This window comes from Salvelinus namaycush, chromosome 27, assembly GCF_016432855.1.
Source record: "Salvelinus namaycush isolate Seneca chromosome 27, SaNama_1.0, whole genome shotgun sequence".
NCBI classification, from domain to species: Eukaryota; Metazoa; Chordata; class Actinopteri; order Salmoniformes; family Salmonidae; genus Salvelinus; species Salvelinus namaycush.
This window is the reverse complement of record NC_052333.1, coordinates 17,157,878-17,176,732: the sequence shown is the minus strand read 5'-3', so window position 1 is coordinate 17,176,732 and position 18,855 is coordinate 17,157,878. Positions and strand designations below refer to the sequence as shown.

At 44.0% G+C, this 18,855-nt stretch overlaps 2 protein-coding genes across 3 annotated transcripts; one reads left to right on the top strand and one right to left on the bottom strand.

The window, feature by feature from the left end:
• Window positions 1-735: 735 nt before the first annotated feature.
• nsun2 (NOP2/Sun RNA methyltransferase 2) lies at window positions 736-8,949 on the bottom strand. 2 transcript variants are annotated; one of them, XM_038966698.1, is made up of 19 exons: window positions 8,391-8,949; window positions 7,758-7,915; window positions 6,617-6,721; window positions 6,422-6,527; window positions 6,228-6,299; window positions 5,985-6,069; window positions 5,412-5,607; window positions 4,882-4,956; window positions 4,676-4,806; window positions 4,516-4,589; window positions 4,129-4,259; window positions 3,750-3,846; window positions 3,445-3,614; window positions 3,286-3,378; window positions 2,979-3,114; window positions 2,136-2,228; window positions 1,903-2,041; window positions 1,751-1,790; window positions 736-1,599 (listed from the first exon to the last, which is right to left on the bottom strand). In XM_038966698.1, exons 1-19 carry the CDS (start codon window positions 8,469-8,471, stop codon window positions 1,287-1,289), a joined length of 2,295 nt encoding a protein of 764 aa, XP_038822626.1. In that variant the 5' UTR covers window positions 8,472-8,949; the 3' UTR covers window positions 736-1,286. The 2 variants fall into 2 exon arrangements, with proteins under 2 accessions (XP_038822626.1, XP_038822627.1); XM_038966699.1 differs by having other exon boundaries at window positions 2,136-2,216; window positions 8,391-8,946.
• Window positions 8,950-9,330: 381 nt separating this feature from the next.
• srd5a1 (steroid-5-alpha-reductase, alpha polypeptide 1 (3-oxo-5 alpha-steroid delta 4-dehydrogenase alpha 1)) lies at window positions 9,331-17,181 on the top strand. The gene is made up of 5 exons (XM_038966701.1): window positions 9,331-9,755; window positions 10,065-10,231; window positions 10,462-10,563; window positions 14,986-15,136; window positions 15,266-17,181. The coding sequence occupies exons 1-5, from the start codon at window positions 9,445-9,447 to the stop codon at window positions 15,330-15,332; spliced, it is 798 nt and encodes a 265-aa protein (XP_038822629.1). The 5' UTR covers window positions 9,331-9,444; the 3' UTR covers window positions 15,333-17,181.
• Window positions 17,182-18,855: the final 1,674 nt, after the last annotated feature.

Sequence of the window (18,855 nt, the reverse complement as noted above, 5' to 3'; positions counted from 1 at the left end):
ATACTGCACCTTGTCAGTATCCCTCTAGCACAGGGGTGTCAAACTCATTCCATCGAGGCCCTGGTGTCTGCTGGTTTTAGGTTTTTCCTTTCAATTAAAAGACCTAGACAACCAGGTGAGGGGAGTTCCTTACTAATCAGTGACAATCAAGTACAAGGGAGGAGCAAAAACCCGCAGACACTCGGCCATCTGTGGAATGAGTTTGACACGTGCTCCAGCACCTCGCCCTCCCATATTTCCCCCTATATTGTCTCCATTCTATAATGTTCCCTCTTCCTTATGTCTCCACTAGTTCCAGAGACAGCATGAAAGAAGAGGGGAAGAAAAGGGATGAGAAGGACAAGTATTCTTTCTCTGTTCTACCTCTTCCAGTTCCAGTGAGAGGAGGATGGAGGAAGAAGAGGATGGAATGAGAAAAGCAAGTGTATTCTTTCTTTTCCTCTCTTCCAGCTGCAGTGAGAGGTGAGGGGGCTGCACGGGCGTCATGACTCCTGTCATCATGGCAGCAGAGATGGGTTAGAAACAGGAGATGTATGGCTGATGGTGTGTGTGTGTATGGTTGGTTGTGTGATATGACACAGGTAAGTCATCATAGCAACCACCTACATGTGTACGTGTGTGTATGGTTGGTGTGATATGACACAGGTAAGTCATCATAGCAACCACCTACATGTGTGCGAGTTTGAGCTTGTGAAGCAGAGTTGGGGTTGAGATTATATTTCAATGCACTTCAGAGACTTTATATGAATTTAATACTTTTAATCAATTCCACCTTTCTTCTTACTTACAATGATAAAAAATGAAATGGCCATTAAGAGAAACCTTCAAACATGCACAATAAGAAAAGAAACAACACTCTCTCCATGTTTTGCCAGTGGAGTTGAGTTTTGTTCAAATAAAACCGACAATAGAAAATAAAAGTCACTAAAGCATTGAAGCACACCAAGTCTGGGGGAGCATGGAAGAGTCCACATGCCCTGTCTAGGAGGGGTGGCCATTCTGCTATGGCAGTGGTTTCGAAGTACTACTGAGCTACCCAACACCCCTCTTCTCTCTCACGTTTGGTCAAGCTCTAGTCTGGCCAGCACTGCTCAACCTCATACAGCACCTCTTCCTCCCTCCTCCGTGTATCTTACTAGTCTAAAGTGGTTTCTCAACCCCTCTTCTCCATCTGCAAAAACATGGGTGACAACATGGTGGATGACCTCCAGTTCATTAACATCAGTGCAGCCAAAGAGAGGAAAACTTGTTAAGACTATTGAGATACACATTTCTTTCTACTCCTCTCAGGTGCTGGTCAAAATCTCCCCTCCTCCCTCCCTCTCATCTCCTTTCAGGTGCTCGTCACCTCGATTTTCACCTCTCAACTCCTGTTTTGTGCTGACATCTTTATTCCCATTCTCCGTCTCCGTCTCCCCGTCTCCCTCCTTCACCTCCTTCTCTTCCTCCCTGGGTCCCTGCCCCTGTTTGTCTCTGAATACCTCGACCCCCAGCATGCGGAGGTAGTGGAACCTCTCGTTGCGGGGCACGAAGGCTCTGATGGAGGTCTTGCCTCTCCAGCCACACAGCTCTATAGGACACTGAGGACCATCAGGGTTACTGAGGAAAGAGAGGGAGAGGACGGTAAGGGAGTGGGGGGGTAGAGGGAGAGGACGGTGAGGGAGAGCGGGGGTGAGAGGGAGGTCAGGGTGAATTCTCTGATAACAGATAATATAACACACACAGACAGGCAAACAAAATGGACACTTACCTATTGTCAGGCCGGTATTTTAACACAATGCTGCCCATTCCTGTGGAAACAGAGGAAAACATGAAGGACTTACTAGTAATACAGACATGAATGGGCCAACACCCAACATGGCCTTAGACACAGATCATTGCTTTCCAGTTGAGAACACACACCCATCTTCTTGGCCTGTTGGTGAGCATCTTCCTCCAGTTTGCTGAGGTACGGGTTCTCCTGAGTCAGTAGAATCTTAATGTCCTCAACACTCACTGTGATCATCCTGGAGCGGATGTAGGGAAACAGAGTATAGATACCCTGGAGGAGGAGAGCAGAATGAGGAGAGCAGAATGAGGAGAGCAGAATGAGGAGAGCAAGGATTGAATGCGCGCGTGTGTGTGCATGCACCTACCTCCTGGGCTAGTCTGAAGGCACAGCCAAACTCCTCCCCGTCGCTGTTGCGAGACCACACCTTCACCCCTGTGTTGATCACCTGCAAAACACACTAAATAATGACTGTTTCAGCAACATATTTACAATTGCTTCTCATTTCAACGTTGTCATTGTTGTTTTCAATAATAGTGATGACAGTTTCTAGATTTCTTTGGTTATGCAAATATTTGTTTATTAGGTCAAATTGCTCCAATTAGGAGATGGCCATTTCAAATAAACCATTGCTTTTAAGAAAACGAAATACTTTCTCCCATCATTGAGCCAGAACCCTGTTAAGTATGTTGCTTGTATGTCAGTATGTGTGCAGTTCTGGGAACCGTCTGGTGATGGACTCAGCCTGTCTGTTACTACTGCTTACCTGGAGGCTGATCTGAACCTGGGTCAGGTCTAAAACATCAAAACATCAGAAAGGAGGAGGGATATACATAGGGAGAGGAGGGAGATACATAGGGAGAGGAGGGGGAAAAGGAAAGGGCGAAAAAGGGGGGGCGCGACAAGGAGGGGAGAGCGCGACAAGGAGAGGAGGGGAGAGCGACAAGGAGAGGAGGGGAGAGCGACAAGGAGAGGAGGGGAAATAGACAAAGAGCGGAATGGGGGGTTCTCTGTCTGCTTGAATGCACACACACGGCCACCTGTGCAGGAGCTGAGTGTACTAGGGGGATTTGGGATGAAAAGGATCCCATCTGTTACCTGGACTCCCCTTGATGGGCTGGCAGTGACACACACACAGTTGTTGTTAGGCAGGGCGCCACATTGTTCCTTAGAGAACATACAGGTGTCTCTCACACACACACCTTCCTACCTTCATTCGCTCACTGTTGTTGAGCATGACGTTGCGTAGCTCCTTGGAGACCATGTACAGATGTCTCTTCTTTCCCTCGTGGGTTCTGGTCAGAACGTTTATCTTAGGGAAGTCTGGAGACAGGTCATAGAATGACCTGCAAAACACACATTGACAGAATAGATCAACAACCAGGGATCAATCAAAACATGTAAAGGTAATACCATCTATGCTTGGTCAAAACATTGTCACCTCTGTACAGATAATGCTGATATCGAGCAGCTGCTTACATAGGCTACACAATCCACCAGACACCAAACACACTCACTCTATTGGGGGGAAGACCGGGTCGTCTTCAGTGAGGAAGACAAAGGGGTCTTCTTTAAAACCATGTCTCTTCATCTTTTTATTCGGAGGAGGCCTGGAACACAGAACAGAGTCAGAATACACACTCTTCCCTCCCACCCCTCTCTTTCTCTCAACTTACCCACACACGTTGGGTTCCTTGGTCTGATCGCCTGCCTCTTTGGGCGAGTCCTCTCCTGCCTCCTTCCCTCCATCTCTCTCTCCATCCTCCAAGGGCATCTCAGGAAGAGGGGTGCCCACTGGAGAGTCCTCTGGCTGGGGCACAGAGCTGGATGACTGCTCCTTCCTCAACTGGAGAAAGATGGATCATAGTTCACTTTAACGGGAACTTCTCTGTGGTATATGAGCTACCGGATGGTGTTGCCTTCCATCCGAGATGTGGGCTTATCCGTGAGTGTGTGGCCGTGCATGTACATGTGTGTGTACCTTGGGAAATCTTCTGTTCCAGGGCATGGGGGCGTTTTTGACCAGGACAGCTACAAAGAAGCCTCCCGTGTTCTGGTGATGGGGCAGGATCCTCATACTGAATACACACATACGTATACACGGTATATACAAAGATTAGAGGCAACAGCACCCTCTGCTGGTAGAAATCAAATCAACACAAACCAGCAACACTTCACAAGGATTTGAAAGTCTGTCCAGCTTTTAATTTTTAATCTCATTAGCATTAGGTATGCAGCTGTGTGCACAGGTGTAGCAAATACATGTACATGATTGTCATGACTGACATTTTAGGCATATTCTAAACAAATAAAGTGGGGCCTATGTGTTTGTGTGCAGGTGTGTACGCAGGTGAGTGTACCATCTCTCCAACTTCATATTGGCCAGTTTCTCTGTGTCTGTGGGAGGGAACATGGTGGGTCTGATCTGTGTGTGGCGGTTGGCTGGCACCTCGGACCAGTCCTTATACCACTGACCCTCCTTAGTCATCAACTAGAGATGGAAGGAAAGATGGTGAGAGAGATTAAGTGTGTGTGAGACGTAGCTGTTGGAGGGAGAGGAGGGGATGGGAGAGAGCGCAAAAGACTCAGTTATAAAACGGGCTAAATCTGTAGTCAAACTGACATGGTGGTGGAATATCACGACTATTGTAGTGGCTAGACTGTCAGGCCTATCAAGTACCTCTAGTAGTCGCTAGCAGTGATTAATAGGAATGAGGTGGCGGTCATGTGTTCCAACAGTTATATACCTTCCATTTGGTGACTCCAGGCATCCATTTTAACCCTGGGAGATCAACTGACGCATCTGCTAACTCTAACGCGCCTGGAGATAGACAAAGAGGCAGACAGAGGCAGTTATCACCTGTGTGTGTGTGACACTGTATTTGTGTATGCATGCGTGTGTGTTACCTTCACTCTTCTCCAGTAGCGTTGCTATGACAGCTTCGTCCTCTATAGGGTTGAGTGAACAGGTAGAGTAGACCATCCTCCCTCCTACAGCTAGCTGCTCCACACCACGCACTGCTATACGGATCTGGAGACTGGAGACACACACAGGTTATCACACACACACACACACACATACATATACACGCACCTGCTCTCTCTCTCCTCACCCATGGAGATGCAGGCTGTTACTGGTGGTCCATTTCTTCCACACATCAATGTTCTTCCTCATGGTGCCATCTCCACTGTAGAAACACACACAGAATACTTTACTTTTTAGCAACACACTTGAGAAAAATCCAAAATTGGAATTTGTCAGCTTCCCTGGATCATCTAACTACACATTAGCTTTCCCAGACAGACAATCCAACAATGTGGTTACAGGAGATCGCCCTCTCTCCTGTCTCATTCTTGTGGTCACATTTTCTTCCCCTAATAAAAACAAAACAAGCAGTAGCCTACCCAGTGCAGCCACCAATCATAAATCAGACAGAAGAGCCAATCATAAGACACAGGGTAGAACCATGATGTTAACATCTCTCCATATATCTGACTGTCTACACATCATGTCTAGTTTTGACTGTCGAATACCAAAATCCCAGATTATCCTTTGCCCCCCACCTTTCTCCCCTACTTCTCTCAATCACTATTTACTTCCTTCTCTCAGCTAAACAGGTAACCAGGTTAACTCTTTGTTCACCTGCAGGGGACATCGCAGAGGATGCGGTCGTAGAACAGTGTGCCCTTCTGTCCGTCCTCCGTGTCTATCTGTAGTCTGGGGATGCAGGAGGCATCATGGTTCACCACCATGATACAGGGGCTGTTCAGTCTCTTAGCCTGGTGCACCAGCAGGTAACAACGCTTGTTGTCCACGTCGTTGGCTATCACAAAGCCCTCTGAAGGGGGAAGAGGGAGAGAAAGAAAGAGGGGGAGATGATGTTCAGGATTACAATGCTTTGTTACATTGTTTCACATTTTAGTCATTTTGCAGATGCTCTTATCCAGAGAGACTTACAGGAGCAATTAGGGTTAAGTGCCTTGCTCAAGGGCACAGACAGATTTTTCTCCTAGTCTGCTCGGGGATTCGAACCAGCAATGTTTTGGTTACTGTCCCAATGCTCTTAACCGCTATCTTTTCTGTCACAAAGTAACAGAAAATATACATTCAGCAACGTACCGCCCTTTCCATTGGGCCACAATTCAGATACTCCAATGCATCAGGTGTGTGTTACATTTTTCTACAGATTTGATTCTGTACGTGCGCGCGGGTTACCTGGGAAGGGTACGTCCATATCAGAATGGAGCATCTCAATCAACTGCACCGTCTTAGATCCAGGAGCAGCACACATGTCCAGAATCTACCCACAGAAATACACAGTTACACTATAATGTTCCAAGGTTTAGGGTCTAGGGACAGAATCTACCCACAAAAACACAATAATGTTCCCAGATTTAGGGTCTAGGGACCGAAATGGAAGCAGGTCTTGGCCAGAAAGGCATCCAGTGTGTCGTTTACCTTGTGGTGGGGCTCAATCTTCATCAGCAGAGGAGGGATCATACTTACAGCCTCCTGTCTGCTGATGTTACCCTGTAGAGACCAACGTAGAGAAAGAAACACCACAGTACATAAGGCAGCCATACAGCTAAGAAACCACCGAGATCCTATTAAATTACTTTCTAATTCTTAAATAACACTCAAGACTTCCTCACCGACTCGGTCTCGCTGACCAGGAACTGATGGAACTTCTCCAGGAGAGGAGACTTCCTCAGGATCTTCCTGCTCATGTTGGTGTGCCACGCTAGCTCATCTGGGTACCTACACACACAATTACAGCAGATGACCCTTTGTGTGTGTGTGTGTGTGTGTGTGTGTGTGCGCGCACGTGTGTGTGTGCGCATACGTACCAGCTCAGAGGCTGAGGAGCCTCTATCTTCTGCCCGTCGATCTCTACCTCCTGGATCTCCTTGAAGTACTTGTTCTTCAGACAGTGGAGGATCTCCTTGGCATGGCTACATCAAATCAAAGTTTATTTGTCACGTGCGCCGAATACAACAGGTGTAGACCTTACAGTGAAATGCTTACTTACCAACATTGCCATTTTTAAGTAAAAAATAGTTATTAGGTGAACAATAGATAGGTAAAGAAATAAAAACAGTAAAAAGACAGTGAAAAATAACAGTAGCGAGGCTATATACAGGCACCGGTTAGTCGGGCTAATTGAGGTAGTATATACATGTAGGTATGGTTAAAGTGACTATGCATATATGATAAACAGAGAGTAGCAGTAGCGTAAAAGAGGGGTTGGCGGGTGGTGGGAAACAATGCAGACCCAGCCAGGTCTCTGACCTCCTTCGGCATCTGCAAACTTAATGGTGGTGTTGGAGTTGTGCCTGGCCATGCAGTCGTGGGTAAACAGGGAGTACAGGAGGGGACTGAGCACGCACCCGAGGGGCTCCAGTATTGAGGATTAGCGTGGCGGATGTGTTGCTACCTACCCTCAACACCTGGGGGCGGCCCGTCGGGAAGTACATGGGGACAACCCAATGGACAATCCTTTTTAATACACTTAGAGGTTTAACAGAGTGGTGTTTTGGAAAGCAATCTTCATAAGTATGAATCCTGACGTAGAGCAAGAGTAGCCTAGTCCTAGACCTGTGTCTGCTGCCTCGCTAACCCCCCTATGGTCATTGTCATGTCAAATTATCATGAACAAACAACTCTGGGACCAGGCTAAAACAAGAGTGGGAGTGTATAAATCATCATCCCTTTACAAAACATCTAAAGAGGTACATTTCAACTAAAAGTTTGTCACCTCACCTACAGGGTGAGAAAGACCACTTCCATCTGTGCCATAGAGGATCCAGAGTCCATGTATGTATTTATTAGTGCACACTAACAAAACGTTTCTCAGAAAACATCTGGCAAACAAGAGTTTCTATTGGACAAATTTAGATAGGTCCCTCCATGTTCGTTATTGTTTACTTCCTAGTGAATACACCCCTGACCACTTGGCAGAGGTCTAGCTTAGTAGCTTCCCTTCCGTACCTCTTGTATCCAGTGATGCGGATGGTGGCGGGCAGCGGTTCTCTCATAGCCTCCATGAACTGGTCAAACTCCCCCTCGGGCACCAGGCCCAGCTCCTGGTAGTATGCCTCAAACAGCTTGTTCTCCTTGATGATGTCAGCGTAGCCTGCACCCCAACCCTACAGGACAGAGATATGGGAGGAGAGGGAAGACGCCAGGCGACAGGGGGAGGAGAGTAGATGAGGGGGGAACCGAAGAGGAGACATGGGAGGAGAGGAATGGATGGGGGTAAAGTGAAGTGTGAAGAGGATGTGGGTTTTCTGAATTGCAACTTCAGATGGATAGATATTGATATAGTTTACTATCATAGTACAATAGCTATAACCTGGTCCCAGATCTTTTTTTACTGCATAGCCAACTCCTTGACATGCCAGCACAAACATCTGGGACCAAGATAAAATAGCTAGCTAGCTACACATAGCTATGTCAACAAGTCATTATAAGCAATGAGTTGTGCAGTAGTAATCAAATCAAAGTTGCTGGGGAGAAATTAAATCTCTTTGACTCGGCATACAATAATTTGAGGTGACCTAGGTAAGTTAGCTACAGTACGCTAAATTAGCCGGCTAGCTATGAAGAGCTATCAAAACTTACAGCATTGTCCCGGTTATCCCTTCCACCAGGCTTGCTATTATTTTGATGCTCCTTCTTTCTCAGTCGACTTCTCTTCCCCATTTTGGAAACACACACCACTCTAAATATGAACCTGCGAAGCAACGTTCTGGTGTAGCTAAATGTATTTTACTAACAAGATGATTGAAATGCGAATGGTACTGCACTCGTGTTCTGTTTCAGCGACTGACGCACGCATGTGAGACAGGACCCCAGTTTATAGGTAGCGATGTATTAGCCTGAGAAATAGAAAATATCAGTGCAACATTTTGGCCAACTAAAACCAAAAACACACTCAAATATGTTTTCGTTTTGGAGCTAGTCAGACAGTAACCAATGATAAGCTTTTTTTGTGTGTGCACGAATACCCCTTCCTCCAAACAATAAATAAAGGAGCCTGACTCATAATGAACCAATCGAGTCACTTTGTTTTGCATCGTCATTATCTAGCCAATTGAAAATGGATACAACGTTATTCAACTACAAGGTGTTGTTCAGGAGAAACCACCACACTGGTAAAAAGATGAAATGACAGTAAATTTAGATTAATTCCATTACATATTTATGCAAACTGCCGTTTAAAAAAACGAAGTATATAGCCATTGCTCCTTGTTTCCTTAACTGGCGAGGAATCAACGATATAGTCCGTAGCATATTCCTCGCCAGTTAAGGAAACGACAGTTTGGATAAATATGTAATGGAATTCATCTAAATTTACTGTCATTTCATCTTTTTACCAGTGTGGTGGTTTCTCCTGAACAACACCTTGTAGTTGAATAACGTTGTATCCATTTTCAATTGGCTAGATAATGACGATGCAAAACAAAGTGACTCGATTGGTTCATTATGAGTCAGGCTCCTTTATTTATCCTTATGATTGGACGACGGAACTGAGCAGACCAGTGAGATGATCGCAGTACGCATACTTGTGCAAGTGACATATGTGTTCACAATTGCCTTGGATACATTCACTTTATTTACATTGTTTTGAATAAAAATGTAATATCTTACACTATTTGCAGCTTATCTGGTAAAGATGGACAGTATTCTTTTAAAGCTTTTCGCCTCCGACACAGAAGAGTTGTATGTTTTGGACTGCCTGGCATACTTCATGATTTTCATGGCTGCTTGTACCTTCATAACTTTACTCTTTGAAAATGTCCCCTATGGCAGATACGCAACAAGCAGATATGGATTCCCCGTCAACGTCAAATTCGCCTGGTTCGTGCAGGAACTACCTGCTTTTCTGGTGCCACTGTGCCTTGTGCTGTGGACTTCTGCTGCGAAAACCACTCATCTTCCCAATCAGTTACTGCTGGTCATGTACTTCTGCCACTATGTGCAAAGGTAAGACCCAATGGTTAGAAGATAGTACTTTGTATGCATGTGAATTACAGTGTTACTTTGACAAACACTAACTGTCATATCTTCTAGGTCAGTGGTTCTCAATCTTTTTTTGGTTACTATCACCAAGTACATTTTGCTCTGCCCAGAGTACCGCCTCATATGCAATTGAATTCTCAATTGTAATAACACATTGCTAAATTATGTGCCAACGTTGTAACTGAAATGCAGTGCATTCCCAGTCATGAGACATGCATCCTAGACAACAGGTGGTGAAATTATTATTCATCAGTTCTATTTATTTTCTTCTAGATCTCTCATCTATCCATTTTTAATTCGTGGAGGGAAATCTACACCGTTTGCATCGTTCGCCTTGGCCTTTGTGTTCTGCATCTATAATGGCTACATGCAGGTCAGATACCTGAGCCACTATGCAGAGTACTCTGCTGATTGGGTTACCAGCCCTTGCTTTATCACAGGTAAGAGACATGGTTGACATGACATACAGCATAGGGTCTGTATTAATGCATAAACCACACATTCACAAATTACACAGTTGTCTATTTCAATATGTTCCATGAATTTCTTCTCGTTCTAGAGTTATCCACGTCATGCTATCCAAAACATACCTTACATTTCCTCATTTTCACCTCATTGGTTGTCTTATACACTGTCATTATAAACAGCTTCCCCATTGGTTGATTTTCAGGCTCTGCGCTGTGGTTGGTGGGTTGGTTGGTGAACGTTCACTCAGACCACATCCTGAGGAACCTACGGAAGCCTGGAGAGACCGGCTACAAGATACCAACAGGTAAGATACCTGCTACAGAGAGATATAGAGAGACAGGTTTCCCCTGACCAGACGCCATGACCGTTTTGGACAGCATGCTGTAACATTTTCACATCAGTTCTCTCATGGCCAGCTGAACACATTGTAAATAATGTCTGTAAAATGTGTCTATGCTAGCTACAACCATAGTAGCACACTGATGTTCAGTGTTGCTTAAAACAGGGAGTTCACTCTTTCCAGAGGGTGTATCCAGTATTCTATTTTAAATCCAGGGTTACAGAGTACAGTGTCACTATGACACAGCACCAGAGAGGGTCGAAACCATCACCTTGTGCCTGAGGTGAACCGTTCATAACTGATGAACCAGTTGAAACCTGTCCACCCTAAAGCCTTCTAGAAATAAAGCTTTGTATGGTAGAGACAGAAGAATGCAGTTAGTCTAGTCACACCGTATGAAACATTCTTACATTTTAGTCATTTAAGTGCCTTGCTCAAGGGCACAGAGAGATTTTTCACCTAGTCGGCTCAGGAATTAGAACCAATGACCTTCAGTTACTGGCCCAACGTTTTTAACCGTTAGGCTACCTGCCGCCCTGTAGGCACTCCTGGAATCCAGAGAAACATGATGGTTTTAAAGGAGGAGTGGTGAAGGCAGTGGCTGTACACAGTCTGTGTTCAAGCAGGGGGGAGGACTGCAGCCATCTATGGTCTTTAGTGCCGTGTTTATGAATAATTTTTTATGCTGCCGTATTTAATCAGTCTATGACATTAACACTAAAAATTGAGATCAACCTTCAGTGACTTAGAAGTGGTTTGAAGCCAGAGAGACTGTGAGAAAGGATCTGAAATACAATGCTACAGTTTCACCGGAAACTGACCTGAGACCTGAAGAAATTGAAACGGGTAGATTAACATGTCGTCAGTAGTGTTTTTCTTCCTTTTGTAATAATGCCACTATTGAATGCTTTACTTAACTGCAGTTTATACAATTATTTTAGGGATCTCTTTCTCCAATTATCCAACCACAATGATAATTTGAATGGTCTTGATGAAAATAATCAAGTGTGTGAAATTGTATCAGAGGTGGGTTTTCTGTATTGCAGCCTAGGATGGATAGATCTTGATAGAGCTCACGATCATAGTACAATGGCTATAACCTGGTCCCAGACCTGTTTGTACTCTATAGCCAACTCCTTGACATTACATTTAAGTTATTTAGCAGATGCTCTTGTACAGGGCGTCTTACAATAGTGTGTGCATACATTTGTACTTTTTCGTACTGACAAGCCAGTGAATGATCATAGACGTTGGCAAGACAGCACAAACATCTGGGACCAAGATAAAAAATTGAATTGTGATGGGCACTGATATGGAAAATCTATATTGAAATCAGTTGCATTTTATCAAACATATCTGTTTGAATGAATAACATTGCAACTGTGTGGACTTCTCTTCCAAGGCTTTGAAGTTCAGATAACTGCTTCCTGATTTCCCATGGACCAGGTGTGAATGTTCTGGGAGCCTAACCTAGCTTGAAAACAATGGAAAGCCTGTTGATGGCCCATCAGCAGGCTGTTAAGTATGCTAAGTAGATGTTCTGTGACTGCAGGAACAGTCATGAATTTACTTTTACACAATAGTGTAGGTTAACAGCAAGGATAAACCCATATCACGATATTCCATGCTCATATCAGTATTACATTAATTATCGATATTGGTGCTCACCACCAAACATTCGTATTGGGGGGGAAAAATTGTATATACACACACACAGAACCAGTCAAAAGTTTGGACACAACTACTCATTCAAGGGTTTTTCTTAGTTGTACCTTTTTCTACATTGTAAAAATAAAACATGGAATCATGTCGTAACCAAACAAGTGTTAAACAAATCAAAATATATTTTACATTCTTCAAAGTAGCCACCCTTTGCCTTTGACAGCTTTGCACACTCTTGGCATTCTCTCAACCAGCTTCACCTGGAATGCTTTTCCAACAGTTTTGAAGGAGTTCCCACGTGCTGAGCACTTGTTGGCTGTTTTTCCTTCACTCTGCAGTCCAAACCATCTCAATTGGGTTGAGGTTGGGTGATTGTGGAGGCCAGGTCATCTGATGCAGCACTCCATCACTCTCTTTCTTGGTCATATAGCCCTTACACAGCCTGGAGGTGTGTTGAGTCATTGTCCTGTTGAAAAACAAATGATAGTCCTAAGCGCAAACCAAATGGGAAGGTGTATCACTGCAGAATGCTGTGGTAGCCATGATGGTTAGGTGTTTTGAATTAGAAATAAATCACAGACGGTGTCACCAGCAAAGCACCATCACACCACCTCCTCTATGCTTCACAGTGGGAACCACACATGCGGAGATAATCCGTTCACCTACTCTGCGTCTCACAAAGACACTGAGTTTGGAACCAAAAATCTCAGTTTTGATGTCTTCACTATTATTCTACAATGTAGAAAATAGTAAAAATAAACTCTGGAATGAGTAGGTGTGTCCACACCTACTCATTCCAGAGTTTCTTTATTTTTGCTATTTTCTAAATTGTAGAATAAAATACAAACTATGAAATGACACATATGGAATCATGCAGTAACCAAAAAAGTGTTAAAAAATAAAAATATATTTTATATTTAAGATCCTTCAAAGTAGCCACCCTTTGACAGCTTTGCACATTCAACAAGCTTCATGAGGTAGTCACCTGGAATGCGTTTCAATTAACAGGTGTGCCTTGTTAAAAGTTAATTTGAGACAATTAGTTATTGTGACAAGGTAGGGGTGGTATACATAAGATTGCCCTATTTGGTAAAAGACCAAGTCCATATTATGGCAAGAACAGCTAGAATAAGAAAAGAGAAACGACAGTCCATCATTACTTCAAGACATGAAGGTCACTCAATATGGAACATTAAGAACTTTGAAGTGCAGCTGCAAAAACCATCAAGCGCTATGATGAAACTGGCTCTCATGAGGACTGCCACAGGAAAGGAAGACCCCGAGTTACCTCTGCTGCAGAGGATAAGTTCATTTGAGTTAACTTCACCTAAGATTGTAGCCCAAATAAATGCTTCAGAGTAACAGACACATCTCAACATCAACTGTTCAGAGGAGAATGCATGAATCAGGCCTTCATTGTCAAATTGCTGCAAAGAAACCACTACTAATTGACACCAATAATAAGAAGAGACTTGCTTGGGCCAAGAAACATATGCAATGGACATTAGACCGGTGGAAATCTGTCCTTTGGTCTGATGAATCCAAATGTGAGATTTTTGGTTCCAATGCCGTGTCTGTGAGACGCAGAGTAGGTGAACGGATGATCTCTGCATGTGTGGTTCCCACCGTGAAGCATGGAGGAGGAGGTGTGATGGTGCTTTGCTGGTGACAATGTCTGATTTATTTAGATTTCAAGGCACACTTAACCAGCATGGCTACCAGAGCATTCTGTAGCTATACGCCATCCCATCTGGTTTGCACTTAGTCCCACTATCATTTGTTTTTCAACAGGACAATGACCCAACATCTCCAGGCTGTGTAAGGGCTATTTGACCAAGGAGAGTGATGGAGTGCTGCATCAGATGACCTGGCCTCCACAATCACCCGACCTCAACCCAATTGAGATGGTTTGGGATGAGTCGGAACGCAGAGTGAAGGAAAAGCAGCCAACAAGTGCTCAGCATATGTGGGCACTCCTTCAAGACTGTTGGAAAAGCATTCCAGGTGAAGCTGGTGGAGAGAATGCCAAGAATGTGCAACGCTGTCAAAGGCAAAGGGTGGCCACTTTGAAGAATGTAAAATATTTGGATTTGTTTAACACTTTTTTGGTCACGACATGATTATGTGTTATTTCATAGTTTAGATGTATTCACCACTTATTCTACAATGTAGAACATTTAAAAAATAAACTTGAATGAGTAGGCGTTACCAAACTTTAGACTGGTATAGTGTGTATATTATATATATATATATATATTAAAAGCCAACTAACTCTGTGTTAGCTTCCATGAATGTAGTGTGGCTCCATTGGTAGAGCTTGGCGCTTGCAACGCCAGGGTTGTGGATTCGATTCCCACGGGAGACCAGTACGAAAAAAGTACAAAGATGTATGTAACCACTACTGTAAGTCGGTCTGGATAAGCACGTCTGCTAAGACTAAAACCCAGACCTTGGATCAGTGGAATCTTGACTGGCGCAAGTGATAAATATGCGACACGGGCCTGGTTAATCACATTGCTGTCGTGACTGTTCCTGTGGTTCTACCAAATTATTTATATATACACTAGATGACTGATAGGGGGTGCCATTCATTCTTCTGGGCAGTGCCAATATGGTTGACCGGTGGCTTCAAAGCCTTTCACTGGTCAATACATAGCATCAGCAATCCAGGGTTTATATACTGTACATCACTGGTTGTACCCTGTCTTATGTTCTCTCCTGTAGGTGGGCTGTTTGAGTATGTGTCTGGAGCAAACTTCTTTGGCGAGATAACAGAGTGGGCGGGATTTGCCCTGGCGGCTCATTCTGTCCACAGCGCATCCTTCTCCATCTTCACTCTCATTGTTCTTGCCAGCAGAGCCTTCGCTCACCACAGGTAGGAAACACACACACACATTCCACATGAAGACACACTGCACACACACGGTCTGGGATGAAATACACCTTTAACACTTGTAATACTATAATAGTGAATTCATGTCCTCCTGCCTTTCCTTCTCTCTAGGTGGTACCTTCAGAAATTCGAAGACTACCCCAAATCCAGGAAGGCATTGATACCATTTGTATTATAATGATTCACTACAACAATCCAAACTCCAACAGCCCAACGCAACGAGCTGTGACCCTATGCTACATCATCTGGGGTCTGGTTAGGTTTGTTATTGCTTGTTTGTGTTTACCTCGAGAATACGTACAAGGATGAACACAATGAGTACTGACAATTCTATTCACTGGGAAGATATGAAGAGCTCTAGAAACCACAACACCACTGACAAGATTATTAGACATACCCTGATGGAGGCTACAATGCCAAGTAGAGGCAATTTATTTTATTAAAATAAAAAAAATCCTCCAAGAGTGGCTGGATATATTTTTCACCTCAGCTACCACCATCAACTTGGATATGTCCCGCAATGAGATTTACTATAGTATGTGGCGACTATTACTTTTACGATAAATTCACAGCAGACCAACCAACAGTACCAATCCATCTTACAAAGGTTCAGCTCCATTTCAACACATCCCTAACCTCTACCCTTCCCCTAACTCCCTGCAGTAGTGTGTGCATCTCTCGCCCTCTCTGTTGCGTGCAGGCGGAGAATGAGCCAACCATCAAAACACAATCTGTCAGTAGAGCTCTAGTTTCCCCGGTGAGACAACCCAGTGCTAGAAGGACTGAGAATTAACTTACCGTCAACACACAGGAATGCACACAGACAGATTTCACTGCTTGTGGAAGAAACTAGCTCTTTGTATATTCGTGCACTCGTGTGTGTCAGATGAATCTGTCGTGAGCAGTGCTGTAGTCTTCCCCTATGATTTAGTGCTAGCAGCACTGAGGATGAACCAACCCTTCACCACACACACACACACTTAGTGAGGCGACCCCAGCCTTAGGGCTGAAAATGAAGTTATGAACCAAAGAGAGATACAAATGAGAGAAATGCTCCATTCAGTCAGTAAGGCCACTGGATTAGCCTATCACCCAGAGCTTGTTGCTGCCATAGAGAGACCAAAAGAAAGGGAGAGTGAAAAGATAGTGATGGAGGGAGAGAGTGGGCTAGTGAGGGAGTGAGCAATACTCAACCTGACATTCTTGCTCTGGGGGTTTTCCTTGGCTCTGTCACATGCAGCACGTGAGCAGGGAGGGAAGCAAACATTATGCAAAGAGCGCACACACAGTACAGAAGGTGCTGCCAGTAGGCTCATTCCATTACAGAGTGTAATGGGCTGGAAGATAGCTGTGTGTAGGGTTGACTGCAAATGGTGTCTGGAATCGCTCTCTCTTTGCGTGTGTAATGAGGAACACCTCTAGTTATGTGTTCCCCGTCTCCTTCCCAGCCCTCTATCTTCACATGTAGTTTATAGTATAAATCCTGTAAGTGAGGATAGTATATTTCTAATTGGGCAGCAATTTTTTTTTTTACTGAAACATTGGATTCATTTCAATGATATGTCATGAATGGAATCAAAATAAGTAACTGAATTGGAAATCCTGAACTGCACTGTGGACTCCATCTCTCTCTGTGTGTGTAGTGTTCTCAAGACTCAAGCTATTACACCCATTGCCCCAAGCAACATATTTGTCTGAGGTAAGAGCTCACCTTGTGAATTCCTTGTGGTCTTAGGACAGCATTGCATTTTTACTCACACTGAACTGAGCTGTTAGCAAGCAGTAAAATGGGATGCTGAGCTCCTTAGCTTACCAGGGTCATTCAGGGAGAGACTAGGATCAATGACATTAAAAAGTCACCCAGCTTGTGGTAATACATTCTCTCTTCTTTTTTTTACCTCTACAAGGACCAGGAAGTCAATTTAACATAAAAAAGTATCTTCTGATATAAGAGGGATGCTCCAAATGAAACGACCTGTTTCTTAATGTAATCAATTAAATCTGTCATGCACAAAGGCTGTCCAACATTTTGCCAGGGTTATTCAAATTTCTCATTACCATGTTGACTGATTACTTATTTCAAATTTACTTTATCTTAGCTGTCTACTCCTGTTATGATACTGGGTGCTGTTATTGAATTATTCATAATACATATTTTGCTGTATAAACATGGTCTAAAATTCTTCAAATATTTACTTTTAACAGCATTGGGTGATTTGTAATGAGTCAAATTGTGTGGCAGCTGAGAGCGAGGTGTGTCGTTACCACAGCTACAAAGCCAAACTTGGCTATATCTAAAAAATAAAATACGTTTTTTGGTCTTAACTTTGGGTTAGGCATAATGTTAGCAGTGTGGTTAAGGTTAGGTTTAAAATCAGATTTTAAGAAGAGAAATTGTAGAAATAGGCGAGGGTTTATGACTTTGTGGCTGTGGTAACTAGGGACGACCGGGGTGTGTTCAAGCCGATCGTTTAAAATCCTACAGACATGCGCACGGCGCTTCGGTTTGAAGAGAATACGCCATATTGAATCACCGTAGACTTCTGCTAGCGATTTTTAGCTAGCTGTTTGAAAAGGACCAGTCTTCTAATGGTCTTCATTTGGCGTTACCATTTCTCTCTGTCTTTGTAACACGGGTTATTATCACATTTCTTTAGTCAGGGCAGTAGTGTATTTTTAACGGGCACATTGATTTGCTTGAAGGGGGTTCAGAAAAAAAGTTGAATGGATCCGAGGCTGGCTTGGAATCAGCCCGAGCAGAAAGGACCTGCGAACGCATTATGGATGCGAATCTGGGAGATTTCTCAGGTACGAGCGAGCTCCGGTCAGCATCATAATAATCAGAACCACAACCTGTATGGGAATTATCCAGCGTTGGACGTTTATAAAAATGTTGCGGCATTGAGCAATAGCATTTGCAGCAACACCACTGCTAGTATGAGCAGCAGCCATCACTGTATTTCAAACCGCACTACTTCTAATCACGGCACTGCATTTTCCTCCTACCGGTCAACGTTACCCAAAGGCAACGTACAGAACATATTGACTCCGTCCAACGCGAACGGTAACAGTGTAACGACAGATTTGTTGGGAGACAGTGGAATGCCCCAAAAGACGGAATCTGGAACGGACAGTCCATCTTCGAACTGCTCGTTGGGAAGGACTTGCGGTGGCAATGTAACGGGAAATAGTAATAAAAATCCTGGAGGTGCCAATCTGTTTTTTAGTTTCAGTGAAAGCATGCATAATAATGTCAACCAATACCACCACCAAAGACATCATCAGGATCACCCTCAGTACAATTTCCAACATAATTGTGTGAAGCGTCACCCGCCATCACCCTTAAATAACCACACTCACCATCCAGGCCGAAGGAAAAGTGACAACAAGGCGAGCACCTATGGGATTAATTACTTGCTTTCTAACTGGACTAATGACAACCATGTTAGCTCGGGGACTGGAACTCCTTGGAAGACGAGGAAATACAGCCCCGGTGTTGATGGGTGAGTATTTTTGATAGGGTCATTGCCCCACTGGGATTGTTTGACGCCAACGCACAGATAGAACAATGAGACAGATATTTCACCGGATGTATAAATGTGTAACATCCGGTTGGCCTTTCACTCACTACCAAATATGGTGATGAGAGGAAGCCCATTGGCCGGCTGTGGGAGAAGATTGGGCAATATACATTTTGGCCG

Coding starts and splice junctions, on each gene's coding strand:
- srd5a1 (XM_038966701.1), top strand. CDS start 9,445: ATGGACAGTATTCTTTTAAAGCTTTTCGCCTCCGACACAGAAGAGTTG. Junction 9,756..10,064: donor TTCTGCCACTATGTGCAAAG/GTAAGACCCAAT, acceptor ATTTTCTTCTAG/ATCTCTCATCTATCCATTTT. Junction 10,232..10,461: donor CAGCCCTTGCTTTATCACAG/GTAAGAGACATG, acceptor GTTGATTTTCAG/GCTCTGCGCTGTGGTTGGTG.
- nsun2 (XM_038966698.1), bottom strand. CDS start 8,471: ATGGGGAAGAGAAGTCGACTGAGAAAGAAGGAGCATCAAAATAATAGC. Junction 7,916..8,390: donor GGGATAACCGGGACAATGCT/GTAAGTTTTGAT, acceptor TCTGTCCTGTAG/GGTTGGGGTGCAGGCTACGC. Junction 4,957..5,411: donor CTCTGCGATGTCCCCTGCAG/GTGAACAAAGAG, acceptor GTGTTTCTACAG/TGGAGATGGCACCATGAGGA.